The sequence below is a fragment of the Caenorhabditis remanei genome, chromosome I, assembly GCF_010183535.1.
Source record: "Caenorhabditis remanei strain PX506 chromosome I, whole genome shotgun sequence".
NCBI classification, from domain to species: Eukaryota; Metazoa; Nematoda; class Chromadorea; order Rhabditida; family Rhabditidae; genus Caenorhabditis; species Caenorhabditis remanei.
In genome coordinates this window covers 16738731-16766262 of record NC_071328.1, presented here as the reverse complement: position 1 = coordinate 16766262, position 27532 = coordinate 16738731, and the positions used below count along the sequence as shown (strand labels likewise).

Below are 27532 nucleotides of genomic sequence, written 5' to 3'. Positions count from 1 at the left end.
TAACGTATTTTTTATGTTTTATCAACAAATTGGTAGTAGTTCGATGAGATCATTCCGAAAATCCGTGATTTGATGAGCCGTCTAAAAAGTGAACCACAGAATGCTAACAACCTGGAAAAGGTTTAGAGGTGAGATAAAACAAATTAAAACAAAGTAGTTTGAAAAAAGAGAAGCTTGTTTCAGAAAACTCAAAATTTACAGACAGCGCCCTGCTCTAATAAACTGCAAATGACCGTTACCCTTTTCTACTGAACGTTATTGTTTTCATTTGGAAGCTACAAACTTTTTTCATACGTTCAGTTTCGACTACTAAAATTCAATCAAAAAATGGAAATGTATATAGCTATAGAAGAGGCGTGCGAATGTGAGTGGCTTTCAATTGAAACTTTTCATATTTTTAATTCAGACAATGACCCTTCTAAACACGGAGCGGATTGCAAAGACAATGTTTCAAAACTTTTGGAAGAATGTAAAGTTGATAAAGGAGGTGATCGATTTAATTGAATCAAAAAGACTGTTGTTGTTTTCTTTAGAAAAATATTGCATAGATCTCATGCTCCCGCTTATGACTCAACATTGTGATCTTTGGGTTGGAAGGTTTGGTGATCAGAAAATTAATTGGGGCCCTTGTGATTACAAATTATTTACAACAACTGTCACTACAATTGCTACCTCTGTTCCAACAACTACAAAGAGTTATTCGTTGGTTATCATTCTTTCGGCGATTGGTGGAGGCATTATCTTCCTTATCTTTGGATTGGCGATCTACTTTTGGAATCGCAGAAGAAGAGCAAAAAATCGAGAAGGAGGAACCATTGGAGGGACATCTACTGGGAAAACTGCTACTGGAAAAACTACGACAAAAGAGACAACGACTGGAGGAATAACTACAAAAACGAAGACGACTGGAGGAAAGACAAAGAAGAATAAGAAAAACAAAACGACAACTGGAACTACTGGCGGCACTGCTTATTATTGATTTTTTGTTACTGACTGAAAAGTTTTACTAGTTAACATTTGAAATAAATATTGTATGAGAACCTTCGCCTTGGAGATTGAAAGACTAAGAGAGATGGGGCTTAGTTTAATTTTAATCACGGAACAAGTTTGTTTAACGGCTGATCTACTGAACTTCTCAACTTTGCAATTTACTGACTACGAGATATTATTGAAGCAACGAGGAAAATATTTCTTCTTTAAGAAAAATAATCAATTTTCATTTATGAACCAAGTAAAAGCCGATAAATCAATAATAAACATTCTCAGCCGCTTGCTTATTCCAAATCAATGGCCGAATAGTTGCAGTACTTCCAGTAGGTACATGCTTCTCGTTACTTGCGGACTTCGGAGCCTTTTGAGCTATCTGTGATTTCTTAGCACCACCGAGAACCGCAGGGAGACCAGCGAATCCGGATTTCGGAGCAGGTGCAGGTGTTGATGGGGTCCCAGCAGTTGGAGTAGTCGCAGGAGTCGGAGGTGTGACAGGAATCTCAACGGGCTTTGATGCCGACTTCTTCTTCTTATCTTTTTTCTCTTTCTTCTCTTTCTTATTCTTCTTCGAAGTTCCAGTCGCTCCTCCAGCCATCGCCGTCATCATATTAGTCTTCTCCTTTGCAGTACCCATTGATGTCCCAAAATCCCACGCTCCACTTTCAGCATCACTTTTAGCATCACTCTTCGTAGAACTTCCTGATGTCGTCGAGGAGCTCGACCATCCGGGAATTCCCCAACCTTCCGCCTCCTCCTTCTTCCTCTGACGTCTTCTACGGATACAACAGAAAATGATGATGCCAATAATGAAGAGAAGTAGAATTCCACAAATTGCACCAACGGTTATCATATGAGAAGTTTTGATGAGAGGCTTCTCTTTAGTAGTAGTAGACGGTTTAGTGGTTGTAAGAGTGGTAGTAGATGGAGGAATTGTGGGTGTCGTAAGGTTGTTACAGAATTTGGCTGCAAAATATGTGTCTCAACCATCTGTGGGAAATCATACACAAAAACTTACTACCCTTCCCTTCACCCGTACAATAGGAAAGCACTGTGTTGTACACACTGTCCCGACATTCATCCACTAAAAAATATTAGTAGATCAAATTTCTCTTATCTCTAGTTACCGTATAAGTAATCAGTAATACATCTCCGATAATGAAAGTCCGCAGCTTCTTCACATGACTTGTACTTGTATTCCTTCTTTTCTGGAATTCAGTATTCAATTGAAAATAACTAGGTTTCAATAGTTACTCTTGCATTTCTCGAATATCTTCCTATGCATATTATTGAAGTAGTCTCGACGGTTCCGTTGGTGCGTCATTTTCGCGAATTACTGATTCAAACTTTCAGAATCCAATTATATGAATTTTATATGAACTCTTTCTTATGTTTCTGACCGGGACACTTTTCAGCACCCCGGCCGCCCAATAACCATTACCCTGGTGACACTGAAAACACAAAATGTCAAACAAAAAGAAGATTCTAGATTTGAAACAATTAATCCAATCAAGAAACCACGATGAAAGAGTTGAAGACAATTTCTGATTTGTAAGTAACTGCTAAACTAGAACATTTACAGAAAATATCAAATAATTACAGCCTAACCAAAATTTTGGAGCTTTGTTTCTGTGAGTTTATTCAAATTCAGATTTCATTCTATTCTGTTTTTTATAGACAACAAAAACAGCTGCCAAAAAGAGGCAGAAAATGTTTATAACGATTGTATATCAAAACTTTCGAATGGTAAGTTTGCAGTCGTAATACTAATTGATCCAAACTTCTGAATTTCACAGGAACCGTGAAATGTCAGCAAATGAGATATGACGCACTTGTAATGTATTGCACTCGGCCAAATATCAAGAATGGTGAGTGATTAGAACCGTGTATAAAGCTAAAAAAACTATTTTTACTAGTAGGAAAAATAGTTGTTTTCATTATTTTGATACCTTGTGAATAGGTCCATTATGTTGTTTGTTTTCAGAGACCTTCTGCAACACTCTGATAACCTCTACTATTCTCGACACAACTACCACAACCACAACCACTACAACTACGACCACCACCGCAAATCCTCTCATGAAAACCCAGTATGTTATCAGTTATGGAACAATCGGAGCAGTCATTGTCATCCTACTTGTCTCTGTTCTCATCTGTTATTTGTGTAATCGTAAAAGTGAGAAGAAACGGAAAGAAGAGGAGCAGTGGAATATTCCTGGATGGTCGAGTACTTCAACAGATGGATCGAAGAAGAGTGATGTGGAGAGTGGATCATGGGGTTACGGTAGTTTTGGAGCGGATGGAGAAGGGAAGAAGAAAAAAAAGGAAAAGAAGGAGAAGAAGGCGAAGACAACGAAATCGAAGACAACTGGTACTGGTGAAACTAGTGGGACTGCTAGTTCTAAGACTTGATTGATTTTTATAATAAACTTGTTCCGTTTTAAACAAAAAACTATTTTGATATCTTGAAGTTCAGTGAAAGTTAGAAGTTTGGGCTCTACGGGATTATAGTGAGCCGAAACCTTCAAAATGATGGGGCCAAATCAAAACAGTGGGCCCTAAATTGAAGCGCTCATTGGCTTCTAAGAATATAATTGGAAGTTATTGTATTGTATTCATGGTTTAACCGTTTTATATACTTAATTTTTTAAATATACAATTTTACGTATCCACGATTCTCTGTGAGCTCAACGACGACTAACAATAAGAAGGTAAATTCCAGAAGAGGGAGGTCAACCAAGAAAATCATTCCACCACGAGCTCCAGGTTCTACTACACCGAGATCAAAAACAACTAGAGTTCAGAAAACCACTGCCTTCACTGAAGACTCCACCTCCAAAGAAGACTCCACCTCCAAAGAAATTCAAAACCGCTAAGGCAAATTTTTTTTTGAAATTTATTGTTTAATAAATTCGATTTTTCCCGATTGCCAAGCTGTTTTATATTTTCCTTTACTACTTTCGTCCCGCCTGCTAGTTTCACTTTCGGCCCGCGTTCTTGACTTCGGCTCGCTATAATCACATAGAGCCGAAATTTGAATAAGATTTAGGTATAAGTCCTGGGAAATACTCGACTTTTATCATCGAGTTATCTTTTGTAAAAGTTCACAACTTCTCAAAAAATGTTGTAGGTAGAATGACATCAGAGCGCATATTTTATGGAACAAATACATATTATTTATTATCTTATCACTTTGCAGATCGACACATATTAACGAGTAAAGGAATATTTAAAAACGAGTTCCGATTCAAAGCCAAGTTCCACTAGTGTCAGTTTTTGTTGAAGCATCAGTTTTCTTTGTTTTCTTCTTCTTGTCTTTCTTAGTCTTAGTAGTCCCAGTAGTCTCCTTCACAGTACTAGTCCATCCAGTACCCCATCCTGATCCCTTACTCTCACTGTCCTCTTTCGTATACAGCATTCCATTGAATCCCCACATCGCTGCTTCTCTCTCCTCACGTTCTCTTCTCAACTGTCTACTACGATTGAGCAAATAGAGAACTAGAATGACGAGAAGCAAGAAAATCGATCCGCCAATTGTTCCAAACATGATGACATTAGTAATCATGTCCTCAGTGGATGGTTTGCTGGTGGTTGTTGTAGTGGTGGTTGTGGTAGTTGTAGAAGGGAGAGTTGAGGGTTTCGTGATTCTCGGAGGCACGGTTGTTTTAAAATCCTCGCAGTAAATGATTTTTGCGCCTTCAGCGGCATTGTCACAGTAGTCGGCTAGAAACAAATGAATCCACCAATCACATGTACCTGCTGAAAAACACTTGTTTGCAATTTCTGAAATTCTATAATTTTCTGCACGTTCATTTTTCAGATCGCAAGCAGGATGTAAAACAGATGTGAAACCTTATAAATCGACGCTAATTGAAAGTCAAAAACGTTGGCGTAAAAGTTGAAAACCAGTTGTAGAGCTTAAATCATAATTGAAATAATTTTACCTGGATGATCTTTCAAACATCTCTCTCTTATCCAATCAACAAGGGTGACACAAAAATGAACTTGATCTTTAAACAGACGTGGCTCAGCAGGCAGACTTTCCACATTATCCTCTGCAAAAAATTATTATTACACAGGCAGTGTTACAGCTGCTTATAAGAATATAAAACTCATAAGTAACACTTTACAACCGCTTCTTTCAAATTACAACTTTTCTGGAATTTAAGCAAAAAATAGTGTTAAAAATTACTTACTCATACTATATATATTACCACAGTAGCTAAAAATATATGGTTTTCTGAAAATTTGAAAATTCCGAGTAACTTCATGTTGAAAACTTACAAATCAGCTCTTACAAATTGTCGCTTTTCGACCAACAATCGCTGTATTTCGTTGTCCATTTCCTCATTAAATACGCTCCCACGCATCGCGGGTTCTAAGACGTTGCCCATTTGCTCACTCTTCTAGTGTGAAACAGCGTAGTTGTTGTTTCAAGTATTTGTTGTTATGATGTTTGGAATATGGAACATCCTAGAAGTTTAATGTATCGGTCACTGGATCATAAGACTAGGGTGCCGATTTATAAGGTTTAAATGTCGGTGTCATTAAAATTGAGACGTTGTAGAGGTTTACGTGAAAGAACCAGCGGGATGCAACTCGTCAATTCTTGTCACAGATAAAGTTAGCGTATTAGCTCAGCACAGTTCTTACAACTGCGCCCCACCGAAATCTCCTTGAGAAATGTCTCGTTTTCTCTCAGTCTCTCAATTTCGCGCACAATTTTCTTTGGTTTCGGTAGAACGCGGTTGTAAGAACCGTGCCGTGCTAGTATACGTGCTGAAAAAAATTTGAATAATAAGGATAATGGCATAATGAGTAAAGCGACAGATTGAGTTTTCAGCAGGACAAATAAGAAAACAATGACTAACAAGGAGACAAATTTATTATCCAATTATTAAGGAAAAGGTAAGTCCACTACACAACGAGTTCTATGGTTTAGTTCACACTGGAATAGATTTGCCGGAAGCACTTTCCGACACACTTTTTCCCGAATCCGTTTTTGACTTCATTGGTCTTTTTGGAGGACGTCCCCCACATTGCGGCTTTTTCTTCTCACTCATACACATCAAAGTAACCACAAGACACGCGATAAACAATACACCGATTCCTGCAATCATTCCAAAAAGAAGGATAGAAGGATCGGCAGAGGCAGTGGTTGGCTCTAGAGTTGAAGTGATTGTAGTTGGAAGGAGAGTTGAAAAGTCAGTTTTAGGGGGTGCAGTTCCAATTCTGGGGATCTCAGCACCCGGAGTTGTTGGGTTGAGCAAATCACATGGTTCCACAGACTTGTCTTTCTTGCAGTAGTTTTGGAGTGCTGCCTTGAACCATTTGTCGCAGTCCTTCGCTGGAAGTGAATGTTAATTTTATAACACATTTGCAGTTAATGTTAGCAAGGTGTTTAAATTTTTTCAATGCTACTCACGACTAGATTCCACTTTGTAACAAATTTTCATCACTGACTTCATTTTATCATGACATCCCAGTAAAGAAAGATACGGTGGTAGTGTAGTTCCATTTGATACTTTTTTGGCGTTTCCTGAAACTCAACTGTGTGTTTATTATTGTATTAATTAAATTCTAACTCACTGTCACATGCATCTATAATGAGATCACTCCTGTAAAAAAGAACAAACTATTCAGGACCTGTAAGCTGGGAACATACATTAGACGAATTTTCTTAGCGTCTGTCATGTTGAACAAAGTCGAGTTTGGTAGAATACTAATAAAATTTTTCCACTGACAACAGGGAAAGGAAATTGGTGCAGGGTTACGGTCGAGTGAAGTTCAGTGACGACGGGCACTAGGAGGCTGCCACGAGTTTTTTTTCTTTAAGCTATGAGAAAAGGATAGTTCCTTGGATTGAGAGTTGCAATGACAGGACATGTTACACCGCTTGGGCACTAAGATACCAAAACTGTATCAATAGGATTCCTGACTAGAATTTTATTGGAAAAACCCAAAACAAGCAGATTATTTACTGCATTATCAAATATTATATTTTATCCAATAAAAACACTATAAAGTATAATAGTTCTAACATGTATTTTCTAACTACTTCTTTATCTCATCCCCATCATCCACCATAATCCATATAGACTTTCTCTTATTCTCAGCAATCACTGGCTTTTTCGATTTTGATTCACTCTTCCCGCCAATCGATGACAACTCTTTATCCATCAATTTTCTTCGCCTCCACCAACAAAACAGAACGATAACAATGATGACCAAAAAGAAAGCTCCAACCAGACATCCAATGAGTAGACCTAGATTGTTAGAGGATTCAGGAGAGATTGCTGTGGCAATGGTGAGATTGGATACGATAGAGGATGGAGGTGTGGTGCTGATAGGAGGCGGAGAAGTGGTCGAGTCAGGGAATAGTTTTTTGCAATAGGCAGCTGGAATAAGTAGGTCAAATTTGGTTAAGCATAGTTGGAGACAAGAAGGGATAGTTAAGTTGCTCCAATGACAGGCGATGTGTACTCCTCGTGGAAAAGCCGAGTTTTTTGTGTTTTGGGATTTTACTGTAGTGTATTACGCCCCTATTTACTCTGGATTGTCCACTCACCATCTTTCTTATCAACAGGACGACTGGCACAGAATTTCTTAAAGACACCATTAACCATAGCATCACATGTGGCTACTGTAATTTCAATTTTCTCAATTTTTAAAAAATTTGACCTACTCTCGTAATCAGCCAAGCACAATATTTTTATTTGTTTCATTGCGTTTGAATCACAAATCCCTGGGTTGCCTAAGAAATATTTATATAGGAATAACGGTTAAACAACTAGTAACTTACTTGTGCATGCTTTAACATAATTATCGACTCTAAAAATATTTGATGTGTTTCAAAATTGACACAGAACTCACTTGATATTGAACATCTCTAGACTTAAATCAGAGCCAATCATTTGAGAAGACATCTCTGAGAATTGAAATGACTTTAGAAATTTCCTTTTTGATGATTGAACGAACTGATCGGAGGCTAATAGGGTACTGGTGTCAGTGGAGAGGACAGGACAAATCAGGGCGGACAAAACGAGTCTATTCAATTTAAAATCAAGAGTTTTAGTAATGTTTTTTTTTGGCCAAAGAACAAAAATGGTCAGGGCGGACCATGTCGGGGGTAACGGAAGACATGCTGATAAAAATCCTTCTTTTTTCATGTTCAAGTAGCCGTGGATTTCCGTTACACTAGTAACCAGAGCCCTCTTGACATTAGCATCGAAACCCCGGCAGCCTGATTCTATCAATATCAGGGTACCAGAGCATGCACTGACATTCTGTTGTCCGTTCATAAAGCACTATTGATTAAGTTATTGCGAACTTTAAACGTCATGTCGAAAGACTTATATAAAAGCTTGTAAGTATTCACCTATCCGAAGGTATTGTACAAATAAAGTCTTTCCAGTCAGGATGCAACATTGTGACGAATGGGGGTTCTGGCTCGCACTGACTGGAGGGACACTTTGTAGTGAAACCTAGTATGACTCGATACCTCAAACTTGGGTAATTAAACCTTTATTAAAAGATAAAAGATAAGCTCTCGCCTCTGCTTTTATACTGGGCAGAGGCGGAGCCAGACAGAAAATGTGTGGGTGAAAGAATTCAATTAAAACAGATAGAAAGAATGATTCAAGACTAAAAGCCTATGAATCATATTGGATGGGAGCGGGGAAAAGAAAGTGGGAGATGTACAAAGTACATCGAGTACAAACATACGGCGAATGTACTAGTGAGTGTTTCTTGTTATATTTTCTTTTTTTGCAATCAGGTTTATCACAGAACATGACGTAAACTGCGAAGTAATCGTCCGAGAAATGGTATCCATTTGTTATAAAGATTTCGCCGGTGAAAAATGTAAAAAGTATATTTTGAGAGGAGCTCGACGCTACTGTAAAGAGATGATGAAACCGTCAGACGGTATGAGTCAAATGCTTAGATTTTGATAAATTGAATTGTTGCAGAAGCATATTGTTACGAATTAGTACCCTCATTGAAACCCACCACTACAACTGAATCGACAACTACAACTACAACAACCACAACAACCACCACTACATCGGTGCCTACAACTCAAAAAAGTAACACTGGAATGCTGATTGGTATGTCTATCGGATTCATCGTCTTGCTTCTCGTAATCGGTATATGTTGGATGCGATGTTGGTTGAAGAGAAGAAGAGCTCGTCGAAACGAATTGACAATCGCTGATGGTGGAGAAACAGGTGCTAATGGTGGAAAGAAGAAAACAGGAAAAGGGACAACAACCGGAACTACAAAAACTACAAAAACTGGAAAAACTGGAAAAACAAAGAGAACTAAAGAAACTACGAAGACTGGTAAAGGGACAACAACGGGACATACAAAAACTGGAAAAACCAAGAGTGGATTCTTCAAGAAACATAAGAAGACTAAAACTGGATCGGGAAGCGGGATTTGAGAGATCCTATGTTTCCATTTTTACTCGATTTTTTGTATTCATTTGAACTCGTTTTCAATTAGTTATTACATAACTAATTCATAATATAGAAAATAAATTTTTATTGTTTTTTCCACGAGTCCTACATATTTCTGTGCAGCGTACTGAGTACAACAGCTGATATCCCAGTCAGATTCTTTTGAAACTTGTTAAATTGGTCAAACATACAGTTAAGGATTGGCTGAGCTGATCCCTTATGATTGAATCCGGTGTTATTATCTCAGTGGGATAACAACAGTGTCATTCCTCCTAGGTTTCACTATAAATATCTTATTCATCACACCTTCTTCATTGCAACTAGATCGCAAATTTCGGTGATACCTGTCTGCTAGGCTCCCCATAACCCATCTTCCTGAAAATTCCTGATTCCAGCTAAACTCCACCGATAGCCCGATCAACTCCTCCACGGCCATTGTTCCTATTTCCACCGAGTGGACCAATGGAACATATATCTTCCGGAAAGTGATCACCTCTAATAGTAATGCATGGAATTTTGTCTACACCATGAGTAAATGTCCAGCTAACTCAACTATGGTCACACGGAAGAATACAATTGTCTGTGTTGGAATTCGAATATTTAGTGATTTAACGGCTGGAAATTACACTAGAGCTCAAGCGTTGTGCAATGGAAACGGAGGATACAGTATCACAGGACCCAGTAATTCGACAGAGTTCGCGTTTTTCCAAAGTAGGTCGAATATGACATCGAGTCAGTGTAACCGCCAACTTTTTACAGATCTTTCGAGAACAGCCCTCGCTCCACTGACTCCGATTTCTAATAATAAGAACAGTGTCTGGGTTGATGGTTACTGTAATGCCACTGGTGAATATACCTTTGACGATGACTCTCATGAAGGGTCGGGCGGATATCAATTCTTTACTGGAGAGCCAAATAATGGTGCCACGGCTGCACTAATGCTCTATCAACAATATCGGCTGGGTGATGTTGGGTGAGTGGCTTCAATAATTGTTTGCCAAACACGTTTTACAGTGAACAAAAATACTAAAGTTGCAGGTATGGTTCCACTACTAGTTCTGGATATGCCTTCCGTGGTGCATATTGTCGTTTGAAGGATGTTTTGGTTTAATTATTAAATTCGATAAATAAAACATCCTTGTTATTATTAAAACCTATCACAACATCAAGGCAAGCTCATACCAGCTAAATTGCTTAAGATTCTGTTAGTTTCAGACAAAACCTCAAATCTATATGCCCTACCAATAAAAATCGGGTGAATGGTCTTTTTAATGTACATGTCTATCACTAGAGCCTATAACCACAAAAGCATACATAAATTTTGTCTTTCCCAGTTTTTCCTCACAAAGTTGTTGTTTTCTTTTAACGGTGTCCTTTCACTTGGTCTGAGTCATAAAAACCTTTTCTACTTTCGCTTTTAATGGAAGACTCCCAAAACATCAAGCACAACAACGTACATTTTATTACTGTCTAGCGGAATAGCAGTTCGGGTGCACAAAGCTATACATTCTTTTCCCTTCTCATTCGACATGCTTCTACTATTTTCTCTCGTTTTTATATCAAATCTATCACTTTCACATTCGATGAAAATGATCGTAATGAACGGAACACCAGTGAATACCACTGGAACGTTCAGAAAAATGATGTTATGGGAGGATTGTATATCGGAGTGCTATTTCGATGATGATTGCTTGGTAAGAGTGTTAAAAACGTCCCCGATTTTTGAACGCTTGATTGATTCTCAGCTAGCATTTCAATTAAATTTCCTCCAGTGTGGATATTTCAAATGGGGCAACATTACTATCATGAAGGAATTCAGTTTTTTAGTGGCGTTTAAGGTAGGTAGATCAGGGACCGTCAATGTAATGAAAACTTGTTGGTTTGTGCTTAGATAAACTCCACAACTCCTCCACCGCCATCCCTTCCATTTCCACAGAATGGTCCAATGGTACTCACATCTTCCAAAAAGCTATATCTTCTGAGAGTGCCACGTGGAACCTTGTTAATCTCATAACCAAGTGTCCAGTCAACTCAACTATCTATATTCGAACGTCTAAAATTGTCTGTGTCGGGATTCGTATATTTGAAGATCTGGAGCCTGGAAATTACACTAGAGCTCAAGCACTGTGCAAGGGAAATGGAGGATACAGTATCACCGGACCCAGTAATTCCATAGAATTCTCGTTTTTTCAAAGTAGATTGAATCTGATATCAGTAGTAAGAACTGCCAACTATTTGCAGATCTTGCATCAACAGCACTCGCTCCACTGACCCCGATTGCTACTAATAAAAACAGTCTCTGGGTTGATGGTTACTGTAATGCGACTGGTGAATATACATTTGACGATGACTCTCATGAAGGATCCGGTGGATATCAATTCTTTGATGGAGAACCAAATGATGGTGCTACGGCTGCACTGATGCTCTATAAGAGTAATCAGCTGGGTGATGTTGGGTGAGTGTCGTCTATAGTTGTTAGCCAAACACGCTTGAATAAAAATAATCAAGTTGCAGGTTTGATTCCACTACTAGCTCTGGATATGCCTTCCGTGGTGCATATTGTCGTTTGAATGATGTTCTCGTGGATGAAATAGAAGCAATTTTAAAATTTCGATACGAATAAAAACGTTATTTTGACATTTTCATTTTTGTTGCAGTAATTAGACATCAGCTGTGACAGGTTTTCAATGGTGCTGCCCTGAATCCAAACTGCCTCGGAACCGCTCGAATCAAAACCGATTAAAAAAATGATTAAACGTTATATTTAAGCTTAGATTTGATGGTTTCCGAGTTTTACTCCGAGTAATTCTGATTTGGGGAGCGCCATTACACTAGCTTTGTTGCAAGCCCAGCACATGTAGTACTATTAAGATTTCGGAGCGACGCGGTTGCGGAATGTGTCCAGACTTGTGACTTGTGACTAGACTTGTTTGTGTTTTTTTCGACTATTTCTTTGCGAATATTAATGTATTTATTTGTGTTAGTGTAGCACGGTGTCACACTGATCAATTTATTCAAATGTCAATACAGTTCTAATAATAAACCACCGCTCCGTTTCCCTGTTGTCCACGATCCTCAAAATAAGTGAAATCGATGAGAAACGTAGCTTGGAGTAGAAGCATTTTGATGATGACAGGCATATCGACAGGAACTGAAATGAGAAGGATAACTAGATCAAGAGCCAGTAGCAATGTGACCATAACTCACAATGAATCATATATGTATCCGCATCGCTAACCCATTCCAAATACCCCGGATCCAGACGAACAATCTCTCCAACCTTAGCACCTCCCTGGACGTATATCGGGAATGGGAGTGTGTGACGAGTCCGACATGCCGGATTACTCTGAGCACTGTCCGGTGCGACGATACAGAATTCAGTGGGACACCCGGCGACGCGGAGGTAGAACTGAACGGAATAGGGGACATTTGGAGGTTAGGACAGATTGACTTACTCTATAGTCAAACATGTCACGTGACAGTAATCCAATAGAATTCCCACGATGCCATGTCTCCAAGACATCCGGAGAGCAGGTACAACTACCACCACCGTAACGGGAAGAGCTCATGATCCGTTGGCGACGGTTATCAAACATGTGGAGGTCGAAGCTGCGACGATTTCGGTCGCAGGAGCGATCCCAGTAGTCGGATTCCTCGTGGGCGTAGAGGATCTGAAGAATAGTGTTGGAAACGAGAAGACGCAGAGAAGCTAGCTCTGTCAAAGACACCTACCCGTCTCATAAACATATCATGCACAATATACCGATTCGGAGTCTCAATTCCAGTCATCATCTCAATTGGTTCCAAACACTGAACAACCATCAAACAGTTGCTGGCTGCGATGGATTGAAGGGCGGACGCGGGCTCTAGTGGGCGGTATCCCTGAATTGGCGGGAATTCAAATTCTTAGGATCTTAAAAACTTACCGTAATCCTCACTGGCATTGTGGCGATTGCATTCGGAACGTCTATCGGTTCGTCTCTCTCTTCTGGAAGTTGTTGTTGGTGATGACGTCGAACGACGGGTGGCTGGTTATGGTAATATGGGGAACCACGATTATGACGACTCATTTGATTTTATCGAGTAGCAAGTTGTTCTATTTGGTGGGAAATGAAGAAAAGAGTGGAGTGTTCCGGAAGGAAATAAATAAAATGAGGGTAAGTTTACGTGGAAACATATGATTTTTTAGATTCTAAACTTCGATTGGTTCTATTGTCAGAATATTAGTCCGGTGTGCCTGCTGCGCTAAATGGCCCAGGAAAACGCAACTGGTGCGCCTTCGGCAAAAAGAAGCTATGTCAGCTCTCTTTAAACGTGTGTATCTCTAAAGTGGGCAAAGCTAGGGAAAAGTTGACAACTAGAAAATTGTAGCCTGCATTTGATCTATAAAACTAGCCTGATTTTAAAAAATTTGGTTAAAAAATAATACAGTGACAGGATCTCAAAGTTGGTATCTTGATCAGTGTACCTTATATCCCTGCTTTTGATGTAAACAAATAACTAAACTTCAATAATTGAAAACATGACGGTGCTCTCAAAAAAGCTATTTTTCAACATATCACATGAACTTTGCTTGCATCAGAACATTTGAATATCATCTAACAAAATTTTAATCTAAGTTTCCCCTCCCGGTAACTTTCCTCAAAAACCGAATAGTCATATGGCGTCATCGGTACTAAAAGCTACTGGGGTGTTTTAGTAGCCGATTTTTAAACGGGTTGATCGGAAGAAAATATACTATAAAGGGGTTGCAAGAAGCTGGTAAAATGATCCCAAAGTTGTAGAGACTCACCGATTTTTATAGTTTGTAGTCAATTACTCAAATTTTTCTTTCTAATTTCAGAGCCATGATTCGCCACCTTAAACTATTCGTCACCCTTTTTACCCTTCTCCTCCCCACTTGGGCAATCCAAATTAGAGACCACTCCTCATGTGAATCCGAGTCCAGTTCAGCATCCTCATCATCAGAAGAACATCATGGTGGACACCATCCACATCGTCCTCGTACCACCACACCTAAGCCACGCCCACACTGCGAGGAGGGATGGTACACATCGTATCGGCCACAGGGGATATGGTGTATGAAGGTTAGTTTGTAGTTTGAAGTTTGTAGTTTCTTAGAAATGATCTGGCTTTGAAAAAATAAAAAAATAAATAATTAACAATTAATAATTAGAAAAATAAAATGGTTTTTAGAATCTGGGGCGCCTAAGGCGTGTTTTTTGCATTGAATGAGGCTCAGGTAAACCCTTTCAAACTACTTGGCTCACAACTGATTCTGAGGCTTACTTTTGCTTTCAATTCAAAATTCCTTCTCAAAAACGAGTCAAAGGTGCACCAGCTGTCAGAAATTGTCAATTTTGAAAAGACTGTTAGATGAAAAACTTTAACGCTTTTTTTTCTGACAATAAAAACTGAGAACCCCGATAAATCTTGAGAAACCTTTCCCCCGCTGTTATACCAGCTCTTTTCTTATTTTTCTGAGATTTTCCGCCTCAAAAAATGCGACTTTCCTCGCTTCTCCTATTTTTTCTATGCTTTACATTGATTCAAGGCCATATTCGGAGAAGAACCTTCGGAAAGAAAAAATTCATTAATTTTTCCTCTTCCTTATCTTCCTCTGCCTCATCTTCTTCTTCCTCTTCTTCTTCTTCTTCTTCTGAAGAGCAGGATTCCGGGAGCTCTGAAACTTCCGCCCCCATCACACCTAAGCCACGCCCACAATGTGAGGAGGGATGGTACACATCGTATCGGCCACAGGGGATATGGTGTATGAAGGTTTGTAGTTTGTAGTCAAAAGAGTTACTAGTAAGAGCCTAAGTTAAGGAGGTAGGAGAGGCTTAGGAAACTAGCAAAAACGCGTCACTGGCACCCCAGACTCACTTCTTCCAGATTGGAATAGCCCACCTAACATATCACCAGTCTCAATCCCAGTGTCAAACACTCGGAGGAGTCCTGTCTGGAATTCAAAACGACGCTGAAAGACAATATATGGTGAATGAGACAGTCAGACAGCTCATTCCCACTGGTATCACAATTGCTGGCCTATGGCTGGGAGCATCTCATAATGCGGGCACACGAACGTTTCGATGGAATGATGGAAATACGCAGGGCGTTGAGGGATTCTTTTATGGACCTGGACAACCGAATAATGGGAATGGCGATCCGAGAGGGTGAGTAGATAAGAGCATAAGTAAAAATTGAGGAATAATAGAGTAACAAATATTATAAATCCAAATAAAGCAAGAGTATCAAGATGAAAAAACTCTAACTTACGTCAAAACCGCTTTTGACACAAGGCACCCGCACCGAGAAAAGCGCCAGAAGACTACAGTGAGCAGAACGCGATAAAAATGCTAGGAAACCCAAAAAACCGGCTTTTCGGAGGTAAAATAATTTTTATTCCTATTATATAATTAAAACACCAAAACTTCACTGAATTCGGTAGAAAACGGCTCATTTATTAATTTTTGTATACTGTAAGAAAACTTTTTTGGTATGCGCCTTTAAGCTACAGTAAAAATTTGCACAGAGCTTAAGCGTCAGTAATCCCATGGGTACGTTTGGGGTGCAATGTGCAGTGCAACGGTTGAAAATTCACAAAAAAAATGCAATAAAACTATAAAAATAGGTAGAAAAATCTAAAGAAGAGGTAAAATGGTAATAACGAAGCACCTAACGTACCGTCGTCGGAGGCTAAGAGTTTTCATTTTGAAAGTAAGATAGAAAAATGCGCTCAACACAATAACATACGGAGATACACTTTTAGCGGAGCCTCCGAACTTTAAAAGCTCATAGCTCAAAAGTAGGCGGAGCTATCAAAAAATTGTCAACTACAAAAATGTAGCCCTGGATTTTGTCTATAAAACTATTATCAGAATAAAAAAGTTCCGACATTTTTTACCGACGCGCAAGGTTCGCGCCACTGATCTCCGGGAACGCCCACTCATCATAAACATTTATTCTGCAATATCAGGGCACAGTTTCATTGATTTCGCGGGTGAAGTTTTGTTTAAAAATACCACTTTTAAAAATAAAATTTGACCTATTTCCTTTAAAATTTCATTTCCACCATGAAGTTTGAAGAAAAAAGATCAAATTTTAAAGGAAATAGGTCAAATTTTATTTTTAAATTTGTATTTTTAAACAAAACTTCACCCGCGAAATCAATGAAACCGTGCCCTGATATTGCAGAAGAAATGTTTATGATGAGTGGGCGTTCCCGGAGATCAGTGGCGCGAACCTTGCGCGTCGGTAAAAAATGTCGGAACTTTTTTATTCCGATAATAGTTAACATTCATAAAATTTCAGTAATAGGGGGAGATCGTAACAGGCTGTTAAAGTTGAGCGAAATTGGTAATATTGTTTCTGAAATTCTCTTCTATTTCCAGACCACAAAACTGTCTTCAATTGATTGTGATGACACCTGCCTACTGGTCGGCACCTAACAAATGGGCTCCATTCACCAGCACCATTGATGACTATTGGTGTCATATGGCTCATGATCCACCGACGAGATTGTATGTGTGTGGAAAGCGTGGACCACCGGATGTCACTATTGGATGATTGGTTTTTTTTTGTTGATGATGAATGAATTTTGTTGTGTTTAGCTCGAAAACCGGTTTTTTAGAATTTTTGAAATATGGCCACTAATGTGCCGATGGTTAGGAAAACAATAAGAAATGAGATGAAATTTGGGAAAAATCGGTTAAAAACTACAAACAAATGCAAAAAATCACCCTAAAATCGTCAAAAAACAAAATTAATAAATTAACTACAGTAATCCCTCGAAAATCGAAAAATTGAATTTTCGGGTGAAAAATATTGAAAAATAATGAAAATTCTGATTAAATAATGAATGATTATTTCAAAAAGTGAGCGTAACGTCTGAACCGACTATTCGGTGGACGACATTATTTGATTACCAGGAAATATTTCATTTCCCGATAATCCCGTACTTTCTAAAAGGGAGATGCTCTGTAATGTTTCAGAATCGTTCCAGACTTATCTCCTCACTGTTTCTTTAACTCCTTAGTCCCCCAGTAAATAAGAAATGAGTCCCGTCCCAACCCTTCCGTTTTTTCTCTATTCTTCTGTCAAACGATATCCTTTTTTCATAATCATAACATAATAATGTGATTGAAACAGATAATTAAAACAGAATAATAATAATAAAATAATGAAAAATTGAAATGTTTTTTTCAGTACGATAAAGCGCATGTTCATAAAATGGGCATTTCGCCCTGTCCCAACCACTCTCAATTCTTCGTCCTAATCGTCACCCAATCCTAGCCCATTGGGCATTTCGACCAATACGTAAGCAATTCGTCCTAAATAGGGGCACCCCGCCGAAAATGTAGCCAACTCACCTATAAGATGCCCACAGGATACCCAACAGAGTTGTGCGGAAGTGATTTTTGTAAAACGGAAGTCGGAATTCCACACAACTCTGATGTCCAACCCTTGCTGAGAATCCCCTGAATGCAATTTCCTACGCTATTCTACCCTGAGATGCCATCATGTAACATCCCCGCTACCCTATTTCCCATCTCTCCTTCAATCACAGAAAGAGTCTCGAAGTTTGATAAGAACTGACCAGAATTCCAGATACTCGATCATCTATATTCCGCGTCTCTCCGCTCCAATACGCCAAGAATCCCTCTGAATCGTACACGTGGTTGATCGGTCGCTGTCTGGCGTTGGCTGGATGTAGCAGGCCGTGGCTGGAAACTTATCAATTTTATAATCGAAAATGAGAGTTTTGAGTGTTCCTACATCTCACGTCTATTGAAATAAGCTTCTTCCGGGCTGTCAGAATAATAGATTTTTGTTCGATCGATAAAGGAGTCTTATTGTCTTATTGATTTTTGGTGAAATGCAAATATCATGCAGAGAGGTGTTGTCCATGTTCTCATTGTTCTCCCAGCCTCCAAAAAATAATGCAAGAACATTTTTTGATCTACTCTCATAAAACAACAATTTTGAGAGAATTGCAGGTCTAGAACTTCTTTTTTTTTTTGTTAAAACTTGGAACACGTCATATTGTTCTGACACCGGGGCAGAAGTTAATTTCAGTAGACATGGGTAAGAATTCTAAGTTTACCAATTTTTCTTACTGTAGGAACCCTCAAAACTCTCAATATCGATTATCTTATTAATAAGTCTCTAGTTAGCGATATCCAGCCGATTCACGTGTACGATACAGGGGGATTCTTCACGTTTTGGTAGAAAGAAGGGTGGTATTGCGGAAGATTGAGTATCTTGAACTCCCAACTTCGACTCTTGACTGAAGAGAAATGAGAGAAATGTTAAATAAGGGCATCTTACAAGGGAAGTGTTTGGAGACGCCACTTTCAAACGACCTATAAATTCCCCCCTATAAATAGTCGAATGTACCTATGTCCAAATTTATAGGTCGTTTGAAAGTGGCGTCTCCAAACACTTCCCTTGTTACTGTATACTACTGTAGGAAACGACGATAGCACAACTGTACAAAAACTAAAGGATCAGGAGTAGGAGATACGTAGACTACACTCTCTCTTCCGCTTCAAAACTCATTCTATTCGTTTTTCCATCACAATAAAGCTTCACAACTTGCACCCGAAAACCTCCGAGTATACAATAAAACTGCAGAAAATAATATTCGTAGTTTGTAGGTGGTTATGCTATAACTTTAAGTTACGATCAGCGGAACAGAGCGATCAAAACATGGTATAAAAGGAACAGGAAACCATCTTCGGGAGGCTTATTTTTGCAAGGGGGGAGCTGCTTCCTTAAGCCTCACCACATTTTGTAGTTTGTAGTCTTCTCCCAATCTCTCCCTTTCCAGAGTCCCATGCCTCATCTCAAACTCCTCATCACCATCTCCCTACTCTTCCTGATCTCCACATCATCTGCTCGTGATTTTGGAGACGATTCCTCATGTGAGTCATCAGAAGAGCATGGAGGCCACGGAGGAGGTCACGGTGGCCGTCCCCGTCCGCCACGCCCACCACAACCCACTCAACGACCGGATGATGCGCATCGACCGAGGTGTGGACAGGGATGGTTCACTTCGTATCGGCCACAAGGGATTTGGTGTATCAGGGTGAGTCTAACTGAGAGCTACCTGATTAGGCAGCTACCTTGCTAAGCAGCTACCAAAGTTTGTAGTTTGTAGTTAACAATCTTTTTCCAGGTAGGAATCGGAAAGTTGGACTACAACCAGGCGGCTGCTCAGTGTGCCACGTATGGCGGTGTCCTCTCAGGAATTCAAAATGATTGGGAGAGATGGTTGATATCGAATGAGGCCAACCGTCAGACACTTGCATACAATATACAGTACTCCGGTATCTGGTTGGGAGCTCAGAGGAATCCGGGAAGTAACACGTTCTCGTGGACCGATGGTCACACTACCGGTGTACAGGGAATGGTTTTCGGACCGGGACAACCGGATAATAAGAATAGGGATAATAGAGGGTAAGGAGTTTGTGTAGTCTGTAGTCTCTGAGGACTGCTAATCCTAGTTTCAGACCACAAAACTGTCTCCAGCTGATCGCTTTGACACCTGGTTTCTGGAATAATCCAGGATCGCAAGTTTGGGTGAGCTATCAATCCGGTCAAATCGACGACTACTGGTGTGATCAGGTCGAGGATCCAGCACAGAGAATGTATGCGTGTGGAAAGTTGGGGCCGCGTGAATAAGAGGGGGATTACTGTATTTTAAGCATATAAATCATCATTATGTTATGAAGGTCTGAAAACAGGCGAAAAAGTATGCAATTTGGGGGGAATTTCACAGAGAAAAAAGAGAGGAAATCAAATTTTTAGGAGGAATTTACAGAAGATCACTAAAAATTGAGGGAAATGTCACAGAAACCGCTGAAAGCTGAAAATATCGAAAAATTGGTGTGTTTTGGACCAAAAATCGATTCTCAAACAAAAAAAAACTTTTAGCACCCGACCCTCTCTTACAAGTGCGCTCCACGGCAAACGAGAGAGATTATCGGCGAGAGACGTAGGGTTTTTTTCTGGCGCCAACTCAAATTTTCAGTTTTTGACCTATTTTCGCATTTTTCATAACAATTTTCGAAAATACTTTTAAAAAATGGGAGAATAGGTCAAAACTGTGAAAATTTGGGTTGGCGCAAGAAAAAACTCTGCGTCTCTCGCCGATACTCTCTCATTTGCAGTAGAGCGCAGATGTAAGAGAAGTGGACTGCTATTATAAGAAAAAAATACCAAAAAGTGGGGAATTTCAGTCTAAAAATCACAACAAAAAAATGAAGAAAAAACTGGGAAAAAATTATCAAAATTCTCAAATTCTCGGCTGCGGTTTCTCCATTCTCGGTTTCGCCGGCTCGAATTTCTGACGGGGTACTGTACGTATGTTTTGAACAGGCGGGTACACTTTTGGTAGTGGCGGTGGAGATGGAGGGCTGAAAATGATCTAATAATGACAAGTACGCTCTATCGAAATCCAGTCGTGTAGTCCTTTCGGAAAAGTGGATTTCACACAGTTTTGTTTTAAAACGTTATCCGAGAGGAGTACACGACGAGGAATTGTAGTTTGTAGTCTACTCACATCATACTTCTGTCTTCACATCCTAAAATGACGATAGGCGATTTTGAATTAGTTGGATGAGCACTTGGGGTGAGGCTGAAAGTTGGACGGCTTATCGGATAAATTTGTAGTTTGTAGTCTTACCGAAAATCGATCTTTGGAACTCCCATGGGTGTTTTGAATGATGGGTTTTCGGCGGGAGTTGGTGGAATCGTTGAACTGAAAAATAACTGATTTTGATACATTTTGTAGTTTGTAGTCTTACGGAGTATGATTATTTCGAATCTCCGGTAGGCTGTTGGCTGGTTGTTTCGGTGCGGATTTGTAGATTTTCGTGGCAGATGGTCCCGGGCTGGAAAAATTGAAATAATTTTTTGGTTAAGTGGAGATTTTGACTTTCTCCTTTGAATTATGAACATTCCCGTCTAAAAAACAACGATATCGGTCAGAATCTCACTGAGTTACACCCTCTCGAAGTTTTTCTGAGGCTAACAGACTACAAACTACAAATCTCAGTTAGCCTCAGTAAAATTTCAAAATGCTCTAATTCGGTCAGTTTTCGACAGATTTTGAATATTTTTGTACCAGATTGTCGAATTTTTATTATATTTTTTGATTATAAGCAATTTTTAAACTTTTTCCCAAAAACCGAAAAAATCATTTTCAAATATTTTATACACAACTTTTATACCATTCGATAGCACTTTAGATTTTCTAGAGTTCCCTCAAAAAACCATCAAAATCGATCAAAAACTCATTGAGTTACACCCTCTCGAAGTTTTACTGAGGCTAACTGACTACAAACTACAAATCTCAGTAAGCCTCAGTAAACTTTAAAAATGCTCTAATTCAGTCAGTTTTTGACGGATTTTCTTGGTTTTTGGCTTAAAATGTGGACATCCCGACAAACCTACAGACACTGTCAAAAACCTACCGAATATCTGCATAATCCTCTCCTCTTCTGTCTCCCATCTGTTCATTTGCTTCTCTTCTCGACGACGGTGGTGGCGTTGAGCTTGTCGACGTGTCAGATGATTCTGAAATTCAAATTCTCTGATATTATGTAGTTTGTAGTCTCTTCCTACTCCTTACCTCTCGCACCATCAAACCGCCCATCTTCATTACGTGTTCGATTCAACGCATGAATATGTCGACTCTCGTGAAGATACTGTTGACGTCCCTGGCGAAGTCTCCCGATTTTCTCCAATTTCCCTCTTGCTTCACGTCGTTTCACAATCCGTTGGTACTGTTTTGGATTCACGAGAATCGGCTGTGGATCGTGCGTCACGTCGGTGTAGATGGCGCGGGTGGCTCGGTTGTAGTCTGGAAATTATAAAAATTACTTGATTTTTTTGCTTTTTGCTAGAATTTTTCCTATTAATCTCAAAAAAACAGCCGAAAAAAGCAAAAAATTAGCGAAAAACACACGGAAAATGTTCAAAACCCTGCTATTTCATGAGTTCTGCTTTACTGAGGCTAACCGACTACAAACTACAAAATTAGTTAGCCTCAGCAAAAACGAAAAACGCTGTAGTTTTCTCAATTTTTTACACTTTTCGCCGATTTTTCATTCAAATTGAGCATTTTGGAAAATTATCCGAAACCAAGGGGATTTTTATCAAAAAACCCGGAATTATCATTTTCTGAGGCTAAGAGCTTGTTGTAGTTTGTAGTCGCTTAGCCTCAGTAAAAGTGGAAATTGGTTTATTTGGTTTTTGAAACGGGTTTTCCGCTTTTTTCGGATTTTTTTGTGTGGAAATCGTCAAAATGTTTTATTATCGAAAAAATAGTAAAATCGTAGTGTAGTCCGCGTGGACAAGCTGCTGAAAAACAACTTTCATGATTTCTGGCGCAGTTTCAAATTTTCACTTTTTTCACGGATTTTCTCGCATTTTCTTGAAGTATTTTTATTTTATTTTGTCTGTTTTATGCTAAAATTCTGAAAATTCTTTACCATTTTCAGGAATTTCGAACGAATCCTCATTGTCCCCATATAATTGCATCTCATCGGCGTTGAGAAGACCCGGAAGAAGTGCCTGAAACAAAAATTGAGGTGAAAAAGTTGATTCTAACGTTAAAATAACCTTTAATTCCTTTTCCGACGAATCTTTTGGCATCGGGACGAGAATAACGTTCACCTGGTCGTTCACCATCCAGTTGTAACGGATCAACTGCAACAATTATTATGTTTTCGGGAGTATTTCAAGAAAATAACAATTTTTATTTCAGATTTCTCAAAAAAAAACCAGTAAAATTTTGTTTAAAAACCTGGAAAAATCGTGAAAAGCAGAGAAAAAGACGAAAAAACCACGTGGAAAAAGTTAGCCTCAGCAAAATCGGTGTAGTTTGTAGTCTTAGCCTCAGCAAAACTGTTTCTAGGGAAATCACCAAAAAAATTCAAACTTTTTGATATTTTCTATCTAATTTTCGCACAAAAATGTGTCTTTTCGCCGAAAGTTTGTCAATATCAGCGGAAAAATGGTGAAAAGCGTAGAAAAAGACGAAAAACTAAGTGGAAAAAGTTAGCCTCAGCAAAATCGGTGTAGTTTGTAGTCTTAGCCTCAGCAAAACTGTTTCTAGGGAAATCACCAAAAAAATTCAAACTTTTTGATATTTTCTATCTAATTTTCGCACAAAAATGTGTCTTTTCGCCGAAAGTTTGTCAATATCAGCGGAAAAATGGTGAAAAGCGTAGAAAAAGACGAAAAACTAAGTGGAAAAAGTTAGCCTCAGCAAAATCGGTGTAGTTTGTAGTCTTAACCTCAACAAAACTGTTTCTAGGGAAATCACCAAAAAAATTCAAACTTTATGATATTTTCTATAAAATTTTCGCACAAAAATGTGTCTTTTCGCCGAAAGTTTGTCAATATCAGCGGAAAAATGGTGAAAAGTGTAGAAAAAGACGAAAAACTAAGTGGAAAAAGTTAGCCTCAGCAAAATCGGTGTAGTTTGTAGTCTTAACCTCAACAAAACTGTTTCTAGGGAAATCACCAAAAAAAATTCAAACTTTTTGATATTTTCTATCAAATTTTCGCACAAAAATGTGTCTTTTCGCCGAAAGTTTGTCAATATCAGCGGAAAAATGGTGAAAAGCGTAGAAAAAGACGAAAAACTACGTGTAAAAGTTAGCCTCAGCAAGATCGGTGTAGTTTGTAGTCTTAGCCTCAGCAAACTTGATTTTGCGAGTCTAACTGTTTTTTGCTCTTTTCTCATATGTTTCCGGAAAAATCAATACGAACTTTACAATCATTCGGCAGCTCAACAGTCACCGGTCGTCCTCCTTTCGCCGTCTTTTTTTGCGACGAATTGAAATTGAAATACGGCTGTCTTGTGCGTGGTGGGACTGAAAAATCGATAAATGCAACAAAAGTGGGGGACAGTCTAACTAACGCGTTTCGTCCATTTCTGTATAGCTCGCCGCTTCCTCCACAGTTTTTTTGGGAATTGTGAGCGGCTTAGCCGCGCGTGTAGTTTGTAGTGGTGGTTGCGGTGGGGGGTAGTCCATATCCGTATCATCATAGTCCGCTAGATCTTGTCTATCAGTTTTTGTAGTTTGTAGTCTCGACGATTGCGGCTTGGGAGCACTCTTTGTAGTTTGTGGTCTTTGTAGCGGTAGCGGTAGCGGCTTATCATTCGCCGGATCCCATTTTTGAAAAGTGAACACTTTTCTAGGCGGTGTATAGCCATCGATGGGTTTTATAACGGATCCCATTGGGCGGGCCGGTGGGGGAACACTTGATTTCTCTGGGAACTTCTCTGGAGATTTCTCCGTAAATTTCTCCGGGGAGCTCAGATAATCCATGTTATCATAGTTCGTATAATCCATGTCCGAATCTGGCGGTAGAGCACGTTTTCTCGAGTTTAATATTGAAGGCGTGAAATCCATATCATCGTCAAAAGAGTCAGAATCCAGTTGAATCGAGAGAGCCTGTGGGAGGGTATATGGTTTGTTGGACCGCCCTTTCAGCATGGGTTTCACGTCTTCATCTGTCATTTTCTCGGTTTTGATCCCCAATTTTCGCTCTTTCCCCCTCATTTTCTTATCCAATTGTCTCTCCGCCGCTTCCTTTTCACGCCGCATTTTCTGCTCCACCGCAGCCACGTCGAATACACGTGGATCGGCTTGCCAACCATCAGGGAGACGTGAAACTGGTGGCATCGGAGGTGGAGGACTCGGAAATGGAATGTCGTAGAGATCATCGGAAGTTGGTTGGGGTTCTGGCTCCATCTCTGGCTCCGGCTCTAGCTCCGCCTCCTCTAGCTCCGCCTCCTCGGCTCCAACGGCTTCTGGAATATCCATATCCATATAAGCATCCATCTCAGCTGTAATCGCCGCCGCTTCGGTCATCGGACGAATCGGAGGTGTCTGGATTGGAATTCGGACTGGAATTCGTGGCTTTTTTGCAGAAGGCAATGGTTTCCGTTTAGTAAATGGAGTGGGTTTTGGGAAATCTCGATTCGCCGCTCCGTGTGGATCAAAGTTAGGATTCGACTTTTGAATGTGTGCGACCATTGCGTAAACAGGGATGGAAGGAATGTCTGAAAGTGGGCGGGGCTTTAGCTATTTTTTCTGAATTTTTAGTGAAAAATCGACTAAAACTCACTGGGATTCGGAAGAAGAGATCCAGTACCAATCGGTTGATTCGTTGGGGCGTAACGTGCGCTACCCGGTGGCTGTGGCTAAAATGTTTAATTTTTTTTAATTGAAAATTATTTTTTTTTGAAAAAAAACTAACAATCTTTTTCGGTGCCTGCAACGTCGTCGTTGGCTTCTTGGGCTGAAAATGATATTTTTTAATGAAGAAAAAGCGTGAGAGGCGCGCCAGAAACTACCGATTCAGACTAAGAAATTGTTATTTTCCGCTCGAATTTATATGCTTTTGCTCCGAGAGCTTCATGAAAACCGGCTCAAGAAAGCACTAATGAATACCTGTTGTAGCTGAATCGGAAAAGAGAAAGCGTCAAAGGTGCGCCAGAAGGTCATCTAGAATCGTGGTTTTCTATAACTTATCTATTTTTTCACGAATTTTCCGCCGAAATTGACAAAATTTTGGCGAAAACACACAGATTCATGCGAAAATTTGATCAAAATTGCCAAGAAATTGAATTTTTCCAAAAATAGTTGCAAAAAAAAAGTTTTTTCCAAAAATAGTTTGCTGAGGCTAAGACTACAAACTACACCGATTTTGCTGAATTTTCAGCGGGAATTGACAAAATTTCGGCGAAAACACACAGATTCATGCGAAAATTTGATCAAAATTGCCAAGAAATTGAATTTTTCCAAAAATAGTTGCAAAAAAAAAAGTTTTTTCCAAAAATAGTTTGCTGAGGCTAAGACTACAAACTACACCGATTTTGTTGAGCCTAACTTTCTCCACGTGGTTTTTCGTCTTTTTCTCTACTTTTCACTGTTTTTCCTGAATTTAAACAAAATTTCACCGGTTTTTTGAATAATCTGAAACAAAAATTGCTGTTTTTTAATAGAAAAGAATATTCGTTGGAGGTGATTCGGTACAACTGGTTTGATGGTGACTAGAATCACTATTAAAATGCGTCAAAGGAGCGCCAGACCATTAAATCCTTACCAAAGGAATATATGGCTGCGGTTTCCGTTCTGGTAAACCCGGTGGAGCTCTAGGCGGTAAAACAGGTACTCCAGGAGTACCAGAAGTGCCGTTAGTTGCTCCAGAAGCTCCAGGAGCTCCAGAAGTCGTTCCAGGTGGTTTTGGCGCTGCTCCAGAAGGTCTATTAGATGATCCAACTGCTTCCAGTGCTTTGTTGAAGGTTACATGTTTAGCAGGTGCTCCAGAAGGCACTCCAGATGCTCCGAATAGTCCAGAACCACCGGATTTCGTAGAGAATGGACTCGGTTGAGGTATTCGATCAGACACTTTCTCTTCCTTCTTCTTAAACCATGACGCAGGGCCGGGAAGCGGTTCTTTCAGTCCAAATGAGGCTCTCAAATCGGAAAATCTTTCGGAATAACTCGGAAGTTGTCGTTGAGCATTGTTTCGTTGGAGAGGGGAAGATGTTGATGTGGGAGTGGGTTTTGTTCCTGCTGCTGCAGCTGCTCGAGCACGAATGAGTTCGGTATCCGGACCTGGTCCTGCTCCATCACTCGATTCTTCCAGATTCCTGAAAAAAATGAAGTATATGATTGCAGTTTGTTGTGAAAATCAATAAAATCTTCTAATAGCAACTGAAAAGTGTCGAAAAATCGCAAAATTCAGTCAAAAACTGCATTTCAAACTTTACTGAGGCTAACAGACTGCAAACTACAAAAATCTGTTAGCCTCAGTGAAGATTTGCTGAGGCTAACTTACTTTTGTAGTTTGTAGTCACTCAGGCAACTCGATGTTAGTCTAATTAGACAACCGAAGTCTAATTAGACATAATAGCAATCTAAATACAATCTAGTTAGATTAGCTCGTTTTGAAAGTCTAATTAGACAGTTTTAAAGTCTAAATAGACAGGCAAGTCTATTTAGATTGTATGTTAGTTGGATTAGACAAAATTGTAGTCTAATTAGACAAAATGCTAGTCT

General features: G+C 39.5%; 9 protein-coding genes across 9 annotated transcripts; 6 read left to right on the top strand and 3 right to left on the bottom strand.

The window, feature by feature from the left end:
- Positions 1–327: 327 nt before the first annotated feature.
- On the top strand, positions 328–979 carry GCK72_003519 (uncharacterized protein; the record flags this gene model as incomplete). Its single annotated transcript, XM_053724103.1, has 3 exons — positions 328–364; positions 407–487; positions 534–979. The coding sequence occupies 3 exons, from the start codon at positions 328–330 to the stop codon at positions 977–979; spliced, it is 564 nt and encodes a 187-aa protein (XP_053592748.1).
- Positions 980–2803: 1824 nt separating this feature from the next.
- GCK72_003518 (uncharacterized protein) lies at positions 2804–3399 on the top strand (the record flags this gene model as incomplete). The annotated part of the gene is made up of 2 exons (XM_053724102.1): positions 2804–2855; positions 2972–3399. 2 exons carry the CDS (start codon positions 2804–2806, stop codon positions 3397–3399), a joined length of 480 nt encoding a protein of 159 aa, XP_053592747.1.
- Positions 3400–4234: 835 nt separating this feature from the next.
- On the bottom strand, positions 4235–6681 carry GCK72_003517 (uncharacterized protein; the record flags this gene model as incomplete). The annotated part of the gene is made up of 6 exons (XM_053724101.1): positions 4235–4746; positions 4932–5042; positions 5972–6334; positions 6413–6526; positions 6577–6605; positions 6653–6681. The coding sequence occupies 6 exons, from the start codon at positions 6679–6681 to the stop codon at positions 4235–4237; spliced, it is 1158 nt and encodes a 385-aa protein (XP_053592746.1).
- A 360-nt stretch (positions 6682–7041) lies between these two features.
- On the bottom strand, positions 7042–7913 carry GCK72_003516 (uncharacterized protein; the record flags this gene model as incomplete). Its single annotated transcript, XM_053724100.1, has 5 exons — positions 7042–7385; positions 7556–7630; positions 7673–7741; positions 7790–7818; positions 7861–7913. 5 exons carry the CDS (start codon positions 7911–7913, stop codon positions 7042–7044), a joined length of 570 nt encoding a protein of 189 aa, XP_053592745.1.
- Positions 7914–8810: 897 nt separating this feature from the next.
- GCK72_003515 (uncharacterized protein) lies at positions 8811–10557 on the top strand (the record flags this gene model as incomplete). Its single annotated transcript, XM_053724099.1, has 5 exons — positions 8811–8913; positions 8958–9329; positions 9990–10157; positions 10206–10419; positions 10485–10557. 5 exons carry the CDS (start codon positions 8811–8813, stop codon positions 10555–10557), a joined length of 930 nt encoding a protein of 309 aa, XP_053592744.1.
- A 478-nt stretch (positions 10558–11035) lies between these two features.
- GCK72_003514 (uncharacterized protein) lies at positions 11036–12069 on the top strand (the record flags this gene model as incomplete). Its single annotated transcript, XM_053724098.1, has 5 exons — positions 11036–11140; positions 11219–11288; positions 11338–11610; positions 11688–11901; positions 11961–12069. The coding sequence occupies 5 exons, from the start codon at positions 11036–11038 to the stop codon at positions 12067–12069; spliced, it is 771 nt and encodes a 256-aa protein (XP_053592743.1).
- A 409-nt stretch (positions 12070–12478) lies between these two features.
- GCK72_003513 (uncharacterized protein) lies at positions 12479–13516 on the bottom strand (the record flags this gene model as incomplete). Its single annotated transcript, XM_003107445.2, has 5 exons — positions 12479–12597; positions 12654–12855; positions 12902–13117; positions 13179–13328; positions 13373–13516. 5 exons carry the CDS (start codon positions 13514–13516, stop codon positions 12479–12481), a joined length of 831 nt encoding a protein of 276 aa, XP_003107493.2.
- Positions 13454–17012, top strand: GCK72_003512 (uncharacterized protein; the record flags this gene model as incomplete). Its single annotated transcript, XM_053724097.1, has 4 exons — positions 13454–13575; positions 14290–14533; positions 15339–15619; positions 16838–17012. The coding sequence occupies 4 exons, from the start codon at positions 13454–13456 to the stop codon at positions 17010–17012; spliced, it is 822 nt and encodes a 273-aa protein (XP_053592742.1).
- A 2269-nt stretch (positions 17013–19281) lies between these two features.
- Positions 19282–20129, top strand: GCK72_003511 (uncharacterized protein; the record flags this gene model as incomplete). The annotated part of the gene is made up of 3 exons (XM_003107306.2): positions 19282–19533; positions 19624–19904; positions 19958–20129. 3 exons carry the CDS (start codon positions 19282–19284, stop codon positions 20127–20129), a joined length of 705 nt encoding a protein of 234 aa, XP_003107354.2.
- Positions 20130–27532: the final 7403 nt, after the last annotated feature.